We start from the raw sequence: 13712 nt of genomic DNA, 5'->3' as shown, positions 1-13712 counted from the left end.
TACAGGCTGTTAATCTTATTGTGCCCTCTTTACCCCCGGCCTCCCCGCCCCCACGCCGGCCTCCAACACACTCGAAATCCGCGAAGAGTCGCGGTGTTTTCATGGGAAATGTAGTCCTGAAGGCCACGGCTCCCCGCGCGGCATTCTAGGAACGGAGAGCCTGGACTTTTCCCTGCGCATGTGCAGTCAACCCTACTTTCCTGCTTCCGCCCTCTCCGGCAGTGCGGGTGCGGCCCGTTTGCCCTCAGGTGAGAGGAGCGGGGCGGGGGTTCCTGGGCCTCCGTGCGCCTGGCGGGAGTGGGGTGGGCTTGTGGCCTGAGGAGGACCCAGACGTCTCGGGAACTCCCGGCTCTACCCAAGGCGGGAACCCGCCGCTTATTCCGGAGCCAGGCGAGAACGTAGACCTGGCAAAGGCGGTTGGGGGCGGTTGGGGGCGGTTGGGGGCGGGCCCCAGCCCCGCGGGCTCCGGGGACCCAGATGGGGCGAGTGCTTTAGGAAGGTGTTCCCTGTGGACTGGAGTGCGGGAGCTGACTGCAGCCGGCCCTGGGAAGATCCCTTGCAGGCGGCGGGAAGGTAATGCCTGTTTAGGTTATTGGATATTGACCGTGAAACTGGCATAAAGCGCGCCCCGGCCTTGAGCTTAAAGGCCAGAAAGATCGGGTAAATTCCGCCTTTGTCACTTGGGCATAAGTCAGGTTCTCATCTGAAAATAAGGATATTAGTAAAAACTGCTTTGTGGCATTGTTCAGAAAGAGATAAGTCATTATCTATAAAGCATTTAGCCAAGTGCTAATGAGTAAGCACTAATAGGTACAAGGTATAAGCCAACATGTAGTGTTGGCTTCCATCATATTTGGAAGACACTTTGTTCTTTTTTATTTAGTATTTAACTTAATCTTTACAGCCACCCTATTTATAGGTATAACCATATAATTTTATTTTTTAAATTTTATTTTATTTTAATTCAATAAATTAACATATAGTTTATTGTTAGTTTCAGAGGTGGAGTTTAGTGATTCATCAATTGTATGTAACACCCATTGCTCATTACATCACGTGCCCCCCCCTTAATGTCCACCACCCAGTTACCCCATCCCCTCACCCACCTCCCCTCTAGCAACCCTCAGTTTTTCTATAGTTAAGAGTCTCTTATGGTTTGTCTCCCTCTCTGATTTCCTCTTATTTTATTTTTCCCTCCCTTCCCCTCTGATTCTGTTTTGTTTCTTAAATTCTACATATGAGTGAAATCATGTCTTTCTCTGACTTATTTCTCTTAGCATAATACCCTGTAGTTCCATCCATGTCATTGCAAATGGCAAGATTTCATTCTTTTTGATCGCCGAGTAATAGTCCATTGTGTGTGTGTGTGTGTGTGTGTGTGTGTGTACACCACATTTTCTTTATCCATTCATCTGTTGATGGACATCTGGGCTCTTTCCATAGTATTAACCATATAATTTTAGAAAGAAAAGAAAAAGAAAATGGGCTCAGAAGAGTGAAATTACAGACTGAAGGTCAAAAAGGTGAGGCAGCCAGGATGTAAATACAGATATGCTTTACTTCCAAATTCAGCTATTCCTAATATCCTGCCTACTTAAAACTCAGCATTGCAGCCTTCACAGCAGTAGTAGAGTGACTTGCCCCCAACCCCCATATTCTCAGGACTATGATTGTAAAGTCAACATGAGCCAAATGTCACTCTGTGCTAGGTGTATCTATTCCGGGGTTTCTCTCATGTCTCCAGAGCTGGATAAGACTGAGCCTCCTGGCACCTCCTGTGCTGTCCAGGCTGTCTTCTGTCTTCTGAAGGCATAGTCTGATATTGTAATGCAGTGCTGTCTAATAGATAACGTGAGCCACATATGTAATTGTAAATGTTCTAGTAGCCACATTAAAAATTAAAACACATGAAGTTAGTTTTAAGAACATATTCTTTATCTTAATATATACAAAACTATTCACTGTATGGTAGCCACATTTCAAATGCTCAATAGTGGGCTGTGGCTAGTGGCTACAGTAATGGGTGAGCAGTTCTAATGAATTTGAAGAGAATCAGGTTTAACGCCTACACCAGTGGTTCCAAACCAGGATGATTTTGCTCTCCAGAGGACTTTTGGAAATGGCTGGAGATAATTTGGGTTGTCACAACAGAGGAGGAGTGCTACTAGTGTGTGGTGGGTAGAGGCCAAAAATGCTGCTAGACATCCTACAATGCACAGGACAGCCCCCATGTGACAAAGAATTATGCAGCCCAAAATGTCAGCATTGCTGAAGTTGAGAGACTTTGCTCTCGATGAAAGTTTCAACTAAGAGGAATTTGTTTCCTAGGCCTAAGTCTCAACGTCTGGAACAAAGTAGCTCTTGTGTGACAGGGAGGAGAAGAGCCCTGGGGACAGGAGTCCCACCTGGAAGAAGAGCTCATCTAACAGGAACCACCCTTACCAGAGCTTCAGAACATGCAGAAGAACCCAGAAAGGAGTGAGTCCTAATTTGCTCCACCAGAAGCAGTTCTTAATTACCTTGTCCAGAAAGAGCCAGACTTGGTGATGTCACTACATCCAGAAGCTATCACAGACTATGTGACAGTGGAAACTGGACCAGCCTGCAGAAGGTGGTGAGCTGGGGTTGAAAGAGATGGGTGACTGTCAGGCCATACAGGAAAAGCCACTGCCAGAGCAAAGGAAATTCAATCTCAGTCCTTAAACAGCCCCCATTTTCTTCATTTTTCCCTCTTTCCAGATTCTGAGCCACTCTCACATTGTGTCCATCACAAGTGGCATCTAGAGATATGCTGAGGCTTCCTTTATCTTGAACATATAAAATTATAAAATGACAGTATTGGAGGGGATTTCTATCTCTGACTCTTTTGAAACTCTAAAAAAAATGGAGCCTGAGATGTATATCCCCTGGTCACCCAGGACAGAGCGAGGAGCAAAGCACAGTGCAGTTCATTCTGTCACACATAAGTCACTAGAAGTGTCTCATCAAAAGTCTTACCAAAAGAACAAAATGATTTTAAAATATTTTGGCACTAAGCATCTTTTTTTCCCCAGAGTTTTCTCTTGATTTTCTAACTCAAAGTAGAAATAATAGGATATTAATATTATTCTCTGTTTTAAGTTTTTGTTAATTAGTCAGAGGGGGACATACATTTTTAAAATTAATAGGAAATAATTTACAGTCACCAGTGAAAAACAGCAGGGTTACATCCACGTGATCATATCAGAGATGTATTACATATTCCAGGAGTGCTGTCTCTATGTGGTGCTTCCTGCCCCTTCTCAAGGGTCAACAGAACATTTTTCCATAGGGAGGCCTTTCCCCCAGCTGATGTGGTGAGATTTTTAGGCAACTGGCGGAAGCTCACCAGACCTCTTGTAATTCCATTCCTCTTTCCTTATTCCCAGCTTATCCATCACAGTTCTCTGTACTCTCCCAACAACAACAGAAAATGAACACATCTCAGGTGAGTTATTTATATACAACTTTCTTTGTAATAGATTTTATAGGTAGCTAATTAACATAGAAAAGTGGAAATGTAAATGGATCAGAACCATTCAAGGAAGGTAGAGAAAAGCAGATGAGTAGTACAGCACAGTTGGCATGTGGATAGATGCAGTCCTTTGAAGTTACAGATTTTCCAAAGTGCAGGTGCAGATTTCTTCCTGACCTTTCTGATAGCCATGGCAGGGAGTCAGACAATATTTGTTTCAAGATTTGCATTGATGAGAATCTTAAATCAAACCTTCTTCTGGAATCTAAAGTCACCAAAGTCAGGGAAAATGTCTTTGTTGGTTTTCAGGTAGGTGATAGTGCAGATCTTTCCAATAACAACCCGGAAATAATTGTAGACTGTTGTTTCCACTTTTTCCTCAGTGGGAGTAAGGGGCACGTTGCCAAAGCAGGGCTTTTGTTAATACAGTTGTCCGTCTAAAGAAAACAGAAGTAGACCTTTTTCTGACCATTCTGCTAGATCCAGAGATAATATTTAGACTAACTGGAGGTCAGCATGAATAGCTGGTACATTCATGTCCTGAAAATAGCTCCAAGTAAATACTTCTCTCAAGTACCTTTCTTGAACAAGTTGTTTTCAGCAGAGAGCTTAAAGTTCTGTTCTCTAGCTAATGCTACGGCACTTTCCATTCACATCTCAGTCTACTGCATGAGGCCTTGGTGTCTCTACTCATATGCCTGTGACCTGCACCCACCAGTGACCTAACTATAGTCAAATCCAGTGGGTCTTGCCTCGTCCTTACCTCACAGACCTGTCTACAGTGCCTGACTCTGCGCCTACTCAGTCCTTCTGGAAGGTCTCCTGTGTTAGTGTCTCTGACGGCCTGTTTCTTTCATGGAGTCATCTTTCTTTTGCCCTTTCACATGTCTCATCACAGGTTTCCAGTCCTTCTAACTATTTTTCTAGCTGGTCTTCTTAACTCATTTCATCCCCACTCTGGTTTCAACAACGTTTTTCCTAGTTCCCATAAATGTGGCTCTGCAGCCCACTGTGACCAATAGCACTTTTAAAAAATTTTTATTTTATTTTATCTTATGTATTTTTTGAGAGAGAGCGAGCATGCGAGCAGGGAGAGGGGTAGAATGAGAGGGAGAGACTCCCAGCTGAGTGTGGGGCCCTACGCGGGGCTTGATTTCACGACCCCAAGATCATGACCTGAGCCGAAATCAAGAGTTGAACACTTAGCCAACTGAGCCACCCAGGTGCCCCACCAATAGCACTTTTTATGATGATGGAAACCATCTGTATCTGCATTGTCCCAAATGATGGCCACTACCCACATATGCCTGTTGAACACTTGAAATGCGGCTAGTGTGACTGAGGAACTGAATTTTTAATTTAAGTTTTAAATAGTTACACATGGCTAGTGACGGCCATGTTGGACATAGTTGACTCAACATCTTTGTGTAGGTATCTACAAGGCATCTCCAGCTTAACTGATTCAAAGTAAAAGTTAACATTTATAGTCCCATTTACAGTCCTTCCCAAACTAATTTCCCTCTTCTTTCCATATTAGATGATACATCCCCAGTCCCAGCCAGACACCCAAGCCACAAAAGTGCAGTACATCCCTGGCCTCTCTTGTTCTCACTGTCTCAACTCCTGCCATATCTGGTGTGTAATCATGTCTTCCTACTTTTCCTATTTGTCAAAGATAACAGCAATTTTATATGGTAAAACCTAAGGTATTTTAAATGTATTCCTCTACTTTATTCCTCCTACTGCTATCTCATGGTTTCACACCTGAACTGTTGGAATAGCTTCTTTACCGACCTGCCCACTTCTTTCTTCACCCTACTCAAGCACATCTTCCACATGGGTAGTTCATCTAAATGCTAGTGAAGTAATGTCTCGTCCATGTGTAAATCACCTCAGTGGCTCCTCACCCCACATGATAAAATTCCCAGTTCCTCAGGATAACATTCAGGCTTTGGAGACATTACACCTTCCTACTACTTTTTTTTTTCTAATTTATTGGTGCTCTGATTTTTTTTTGTAATTTTTTTAATTAACATATAATGTATTATTTGTTTCAGGGATACAGGTCTGTGAATCATCAGTCTTACACAATTCACAGTGCTCACCATAGTACATACCCTCCCCAATGTCCATCATCCAGCCACCCCATCCCTCCCACCCCACTCCACTCCAGCAACCCTCAGTTTGTTCCCTGAGATTAAGAGTCTCTTATGGTTTGTCTCCTTCTTCTCTGGTTTCGTCTTGTTTCATTTTTCCCTCCCTTCCCCTATGAGCCTCTGTCTTGTTTCTCAAATTCCTCATATCAGTGAGATCATATGATACTTCTATTTCTCTGACTTATTTCGCTTAGCGTAATATCCTCTAGTTCCATCCACATTGTTGCAAATGGCAAGATTTCATTTTTTTGATGGCTGCATAATATTCCATTGTGTATATATACCACATCTTTATTCATTCATCTGTTGATGGACATCTAGGCTCTTTCCATAGTTTGGCTATTGTGGACATTGCTGCTATAAACATTGGGGTGCAGGTGCCCCTTCAGATCACTACATTTGTATCTTTGGGGTAAATACCCAGTAGTGCAATTGCTGGGTCATAGGGTAGCTCTGTTTTCAACTTTTTGAGGAACCTCCATACTGTTTTCCAGAGCGACTGCACCAGTTTGCTTTCCCACCAACAATGTAGGAGGGTTTTGCTTTCTCCACATCCTCGCCAACATCTGTCGTTTCCTGACTTGTTCATTTTAGCCATTCTGACTGGTGTGAGGTGGTATCTCATTGAGGTTTTGATTTGGATTTCCCTGATGCCGAGTGATGTTGAGCACTTTTTCATGTGTGTCTCGGCCATTTGGATGTCTTCTTTGGAGAAATGTCTGTTCATGTCTTTTGCCCATTTCTTGATTGGATTATTTGTTCTTCGGGTGTTGAGTCTGAGAAGTTCTTTATGGATTTTGGATACTAGCCCTTTATCTGAATTGTCATTTACAAACATCTTTTGTTCTTCCAATCCGTGAGCATGGAACATTTTTCCATTTCTTTGTGTCTTCCTCAATTTCTTTCATAAGTATTCTATAGTTTTCTGAGTACAGATCCTTTGCCTCCTTGGTTGGATTTATTCCTAGGTATCTTATGGTTTTGGGTGCAATTTTAAATGGGATTGACTCCTTAATTTCTCTTTCTTCTGTCTTGTTGTTGGTGTATAGAAATGCAGCTGATTTCTGTGCATTGGTTTTATATCCTGCCACTTTACTGAATTCCTGTATGAGTTCTAGCAGTTGTGGGGTGGAGTCTTTTGGGTTTCCACATAAATTAACATATCATCTGCCAAAAGTGAGAGTTTCACTTCTTCTTTGCCAATTCACATGCCTTTTATTTCTTTTTGTTGTCTGATTGCTGTGGCTAGGACTTCTAATACTATGTTGAACAGCAGTGGTGATAGTGGACATCCCTGTCATGTTCCTGACATTAAGGTAAAAGCTTTCAGTTTTTCCCCATTGAGAATGATATTTGCTGTGGGTTTTTCATAGATGGCTTTTATGATATTGAGGTATGTACCCTCTATCCCTACACTGTGAAGAGTTTTAATCAAGAAGGGATGCTGTAGTTTGTCAAATGCTTTTCCTGTATCTATTGAGAGAATCATATGGTTCTTGTTCTTTCTTTTATTAATGTATTGTATCACATTGATTGATTTGCAGATGTTGAACCAACCTTGCAGCCCAGGAATAAACCCCACTTGGTCATGGTGAATAATCCTTTTAATGTACTATTGGATCCTATTGGCTAGTATTTTGGTGAGAATTTTTGCATCCGTGTTCATCAAGGATATTGGTCTGTAATTCTCCTTTTTGATGGGGTCTTTGTCTGGTTTTGGGATCAAGGTAATGCTGGCCTCATTAAATGAGTTTGGAAGTTTTCTTTCCATTTCTATTTTTTGGAACAGTTTCAGAAGAATAGGTATTAATTCTTCTTTAAATGTTTGGTAGAACTCCTCTGGGAAGCCATCTGGCCCTGGGCTCTTGTTTGTTGGGAGATTTTTGATGACTGCTTCAATCCTTAGTGGTTATGGGTCTGTTCAGGTTTTCTATTTCTTCCTGGTTCAGTTTTGGTAGTTTATACGTCTCTAGGAATGCATCCATTTCTTCCAGATTATCTAATTTGCTGGCATATAGTTGCTCATAATATGTTCTTATAATTGTTTGTATTTCTTTGGTGTTGGTTGTGATCTCTCCTCTTTCATTCATGATTTTATTTATTTGGGTCCTTTCTCTTTCTTTTTGATAAGTCTGGCCAGGGGTTTATCAGTCTTATTAATTCTTTCAAAGAACCAGCTCCTAGTTTTCTTGATCTGTTCTACTGTTCTTTTGGTTTCTATTTAATTGATTTCTGCTCTGATCTTTATTATTTCTCTTCTCCTGCTCGGTTTAGGCTTTATTTGCTGTTCTTTTTCCAGCTCCTTTAGGTGTAGGGTTAGGTTGTGTATTTGAGACCTTTCTTGTGTCTTGAGAAAGGCTTGTATTGCTATATATTTTCCTCTTAGGACCACCTTTGCTGCATCCCAAAGATTTTGAACAGTGTGTATTCATTTTCATTTGTTTCCATGAATTTTTTAAATTCTTCTTTAATTTCCTGGTTGACCCATTCCTTCTTTAGGAGGATGCTCTTTAGCCTCCATGTACTTGAGTTCTTTCCGACTTTCCTCTTGTAATTGAGTTCTAGTTTCAAAGCATTGTGGTCTGAAAATAGGCAGGGAATGATCCCAGTCTTCTGATACGGGTTGAGACCTGATTTGTGACCCAGGATGTGATCTATTCTGGAGAATGTTCCATGTGCACTAGAGAAGAATGTGTATTCTCTTGCTTTGGGATGGAATGTTCTGACTGTATCTGTAAAGTCCATTTGGTCCAGTGTGTCATTTAAAGCCTTTATTTCCTTGTTGATCTTTTGCTTAGATGATCTGTCCATTTCGGTGAGGGGGGTGTTAAAGTCCCCCACTATTATTGTATTATTGTCTATGTGTTTCTTTGATTTTGTTATTAATTGGCTTATATAAGTGGCTGCTCCCATGTTAGGGGCATAGATATTTACAATTGTTAGATCTTCTTGTTGGGTAGACCCATTAAGTATGATTTGGTGTCCTTCCTCGTCTCTTATTATAGTCTTTGGTTTAAAATCTAATTTGTCTGATATGAGGATTGCCACCCCAGCTTTCTTTTGATGTCCATTAGCATGGTAAATTGTTTTCCACCCCTCGCTTTCAATCTGTGGGTGTCTTTGGGTCTAAAATGAGTCTCTTGCAGACAGCATATCGATGGGTCTTGTTTTTTAATCCAATCTGATAGCCTGTGTCTTTTGATTGGGGCATTTAGCCCATTTACATTCAGCGTAACTATTGAAAGGTATGAATTTAGTGCCATTGTATTGCCTGTAAGGTGACTGTTACTGTATATTGTCTGTGTTCCTTTCTGGTCTATGTTACTTTTAGGCTTTTTCTTTGCTTAGAGGACCGTTTTCAATATTTCTTGTAGGGCTGGTGGTGCTCTGACTTTTTTGACAACTGTTTATTGAGCAGCCAAGATGTTCCAAGGAAGTGACATGTGCTATGCTTAAAGGTTAAACAATACAGATGTTTTTCTTTCCAAATAGTGTTCACAATCTAGTGGGGAATATGACATTAAAAAATTTACTATGTAATTTTATTGTACAGGAAAACCAAACCTCATTTAGTTTTTTAAACATATCCTCCTATTCCTGACTACATCATATCATCTTCTCATTGTCTTCTCTGGATTGACCTTTAGAACCACATCCTCATTCTGTTCACCTGATGCTATGAATTGAACTATGTTTCCCCCACAAATTCGTATGTTGAATCCCTAACCTGCAGTGTGACTGTATTTAGAAATAGAGCTTTTAGGAGGGAATGAAGTTAAGTGAAGTCATAAAGGTGGGATACTAATCTAATAGGGTTAATGGTCTTTTAAGAAAAGGAAGAGAGAGAGAGAGATCTGTCTCTCTGTCTCGCCATACACAGGCACCAGGTAAAGGCCATGTGAGGACACAGCAAGAAGTGGGCATCTGTAAGCGAAGAAGAGAATGTCACCAGAACCCACCCATGCTGATACTCTGATCTTGGACTTCTGGCCTCTAGAACTGTGAGGAAAGAAATGTCTACCATTTAAGCCACCCAGGCTATGGTATCCTCTACAACTAAGACAGCTGGCTGTTTACTTTCTTTTTCTTTGTTTTCATTTATTTTTAATTGTAAAATCCAGATAACAATTTATCATCTTAGCCATTTTTTTAACTGTACAGTTCAGTAATGTTAAGTACATTCATACTGCTGTGCACCCAATCTCCAGAACTCTTCATCTTGGAGAACCAGAGCTCTATACCCATGAAACAACCACTCTTCATTCCTCCCACCATTCAGTCTCTGGCAAATTCTACTTTCTATTAATTTCTCTACTCATATACGTGGAATCATACAGTATTTGTCTTTTTGTGACTGGCTTATTTCACTTAATATAAAGTCCTCAAAGTTCATGCATGTTGTAGCATGTATCAGAATTTCCTTCCTTTGTAAGGCTGAATAATATGGCATTGTGTGTATATACCACATTTTATTTATCCCTTCATCAGGTTCACACTTCAGTTGCCTCCAGCTTTTGGTTATTGCAAATAATGCTGCTATGAACATAGGTATACAGATACCTCTTCGGGACACTGCCAGTCTAATGGATATATATACCCAGAAGTGGAATTGCTAGATCATGTAGTAATTATACGTTTAATTTTTTGAGGAGCCACCATTCCGTTCCACAGTAGGTGCACCATTTTACATTCCCACCAGCAGTGCGCAGGGATTCCAGTCACTTCACACCCTTGCCAACACTTGCTGTTTTCTGATAATGACCGTTGTAATGGATGTGAGGTCTGGCTCTTTACTTTTGACCTGTCATGAGTCAACTTTGGTTGCCTCATTCAGGAAGCAGTACTCTTCTTTCCCCTTGTCTGTCTCTGGGCTAATTTCCCCTCTTCCAAATCTGTATAGCCCCGACTTTACTTGATAGATTGACAGAAGTCACCTGATAATGTATTTGTCTGTCCAGTTAGACCATTATCTTCAAGGTCAGGAACTGCCATGGGTTCATTTTCATAGGCTCCATTGTAAGCCCTCAGCTTCTCTAGTTGAGATTGCTCATTACACTGTTTTTGAATAAAAGATTATTCCCTCTCTATATGGAACTGGGCCACTGAAAGAATTTGGGTTTCTATTCTTCTTGGAAAAACACCTCATTTCTCACAAGGCAGAGCCCAAGCGGTTTCTATCTTTTGTCCTAGAAACCTGGGCATACTTGTTCTGCGCATGACAAAAAGGCCTGTTCTTCTGAATGAAGGACTCTCCAAGAGGAAATTTTCCTGATGCCCCTGTCTGTGCTTTTTCTAAAATGTTGTCAATTAACCTCCTCCTCTTCAAGACCGGATCATCTCCATACTGTTTGTATGCTTGTAAGAAGGACTAAACTTCTTGTGGGCAAGCACAATCCACTTGGAGAAGATAATACATAAGAGGTGCTGGGAATAATGTGGAGATTTCTTCTTCATACATGGGAAACAAATTATAATTAAGGGAATTAGCTGATTAATTGATCGTTTGAGTTGAATCAGCATCAGGTTTTGTAATTTGTCACGGAAAGGACAGATTGATGTTGTAGGCTTAGTTGGTCAAAGGTGGATAGTTGAAAAGGATTGTGTCAGTCCTGAAGAATGGGATTTTAATTGGTGCAGAGTAGAGGGAGGTTACTGCATTTTGAGGGAACAACACAAAGGCCTAAGCAAAGCATCCAAGGTCCAGTAAAAATCTTTGCATATTACACTTTGGAATTTCTCTTAGGGAATAATAAGAGATAGAGATTAAGATAGATGTTGGAACCAGACTAGGTATATTAGTTTGCTAGGGGTGCTATAATAAAGTACCACAGACTAAGTGACTTACACAACAATTTTATTTTCTCAGAGTGTGAAGGCTGAAAATCCAAAATCAGGGAATGGACACAGTTGGTTCCTTCTGAGGGCTGTGAGGGAAGAATCTGTTCCAGGCCTCTTTTCTTTGCTTATGGAGGGCTTTTTCCCTGTGTCTTCACACCATTCTCCCTCTGTACATATCTGTATCCAGATTTCTTCTTAAAAGGACACTAGTCAAATTGGGTTAGGGCCCACCCTAACAACCTCAGTATATGCATTTTGCATCAGACAAAAGGCGTATAACACTAGAAGTCCTTGGATGCCATCGTTAAGGGTTTGGTTTCATCTGAGTTCTGACACAGAACATGGGGAAGAAATTCACGCAATAAAAGCAGTTTTGTTTTTAATCTGGAAGTACGAACAGAATGTGAAAACCGTGAAAGGGGTGAAGTAAGAGTCAAGATGACTCTGGAGTTTTTCTTGTCACAATGACAGAATGATGATGATCCCTGTTCCAGAAGCATATGAGAGCTGAGATTGTGCACAATTTAGTATATTTCTAAGTCGTGTGTGTGTGTGTGTGCACACGCACATAATCAGCCTTCCGCCTTTTTGCTAATTTTAATGGCTTTTTAATTATTAAAGAATTAATCCTTTTTCAGACGTGTGACCTGTATTTCCCTGTTTCATCATTTGTCTTTGGACATTGTTTGCTAGACCAGGTTCTTTCATTTTTGCCAGTGACATTTTGGGAAATTTTTAACTTATGGAAAGATACAAAGGGATAATGTAATAGACATGTTCCTACTTTCCTAAATTATTAACTATAAAATATTGTTAATTTTTCTCTTGTATGCACTCTTTATTTTTTTCCTTTTATTTATTTCTTTAACTGAGCTACAGTTTTAATACTAGTGAAGTGCATTCTTAAGTATGAGTGGATTTTTACATATATACACATATGTACAGATGTAATTTACCACTCAGATTAAGATGAAGAACACTTTCATCACCCCTGAAGTTACCCTCCTTCCAATTTCTAGATAATAACTACTGTTCTGCTCTGCAGACAACTACTATTCTAACCTCACATGTCAGGGAAAAAAATGACTTCATTTTTGAACATCATATAAATGGAATCATATAATCTGTACTCTTTTTTAGGGGAAGGGGAGGTCTGGCTTGCTTCTCTGTACATAACATTGTTGAGATCATCAGTCTTGCTGTGTTTCACTACTTCCTTTTTATTGCTGAGGAGTATTTCATTATATGGCTGTATGATGATTTATTCTCATATTGGTGAGTTTTTCACTTCTACCATTTGAGAACTATTACGAATAAAGCTGCTGTGAACATTCCTTTGTGTCTCTTGGTATATCTTCATTTCTCTTGGCTATACCTAGAAATAGAATGGCTGATTCATAGAATAAACATATGTTCAGCTTTAATATATCCCACAATTAGCTTTCTAAAGTGCTTGAACCAATTTATACTACCAGTGTTCTGGCTGTAACAATTCTCACCAACACTTGCTACAGTCAGACTTTTTGATCTTAGTCATCCTGGTGGCTGTTAAGTGGTCTCTTGTTGAAATTAATAGTCTGCTTTTCTGTAATAAATACTAATTTCGGTACCATTATTTGTGTTTTGGCCATGTAGATATTCTTTTATGTAAAGTACCTGCTCAGTTCTCTTAGATTCTTTGCTTTTTTATTATTGATTAGTCAGTTTTTTCTATATTATCAATCCAAGTCATTTGCCAGATGTGTATGTTGCAACTGTTTTTTGCAGTTATTTATCTTTTTCCTAGTACTTCACTGTCATGATTACTATTGCATTACAGTAAGTCATGAAATATGGTAGTGTAAGGTCTTAAAGTTTTACTTCTTCAAAAAAATTCATTGGCTAATTTAAGTCCTTTGTGTTTTCATAGAAATTCATCAGTTTCCACAGAAAATCTGGTTGGGTAGTTTTTCAAAGTAGAGGTGAAGTCTTTGACATGTTTCATTAGAATTTATTCCTATGGGGCGCCTGGGTGGCTCAGTTGTTAAGTGTCTGCCTTCGGCTCAGGTCATGATCCCAGGGACCTGGGATTGAGCCCCACATCGGGCTCTCTGCTCAGTGGGAAGCCTGCTTCTCCCTCTCCCGCTCCCCCTGCTTGTGTTCCCTCTCTAGCTGTGTCTCTCTCTGTCAAATAAATAAATAAAATCTTAAAAAAAAAAAAAAGAATTTATTCCGATGTATTTGAT

The 13712-nt window shown here is 40.2% G+C and overlaps 1 protein-coding gene across 5 annotated transcripts in view; it reads left to right on the top strand.

Moving 5' to 3' along the window:
- The first annotated feature begins 184 nt into the window (after positions 1–184).
- Positions 185–13712, top strand: part of ZNF510 (zinc finger protein 510) — a 32868-nt gene continuing 19340 nt past the window's right edge. Inside the window, exons 1-4 of one of the 5 annotated variants that reach the window (XM_032392936.1) lie at positions 185–248; positions 2329–2614; positions 3408–3466; positions 9530–9650. Coding sequence is in view for 4 of the 5 variants with exons in the window: in XM_032392932.1 (XP_032248823.1) it covers positions 2457–2478; positions 3408–3466 (81 nt within the window). In the remaining variant the exon portion in view is untranslated. Of the gene's footprint in view, positions 249–462; positions 574–2328; positions 2615–3407; positions 3467–9529; positions 9651–13712 lie in introns of those variants that run through there. The other 4 variants (XM_032392932.1, XM_032392935.1, XM_032392934.1 and 1 more) reach the window with 4 other exon arrangements.

This window comes from Phoca vitulina, unplaced genomic scaffold (genome assembly GCF_004348235.1).
Source record: "Phoca vitulina isolate PV1807 unplaced genomic scaffold, GSC_HSeal_1.0 scaffold70, whole genome shotgun sequence".
Lineage (NCBI taxonomy): Eukaryota > Metazoa > Chordata > Mammalia > Carnivora > Phocidae > Phoca > Phoca vitulina.
Note: the sequence above shows the minus strand (reverse complement) of the source record. Positions and strands in the feature narration are given on the sequence as shown.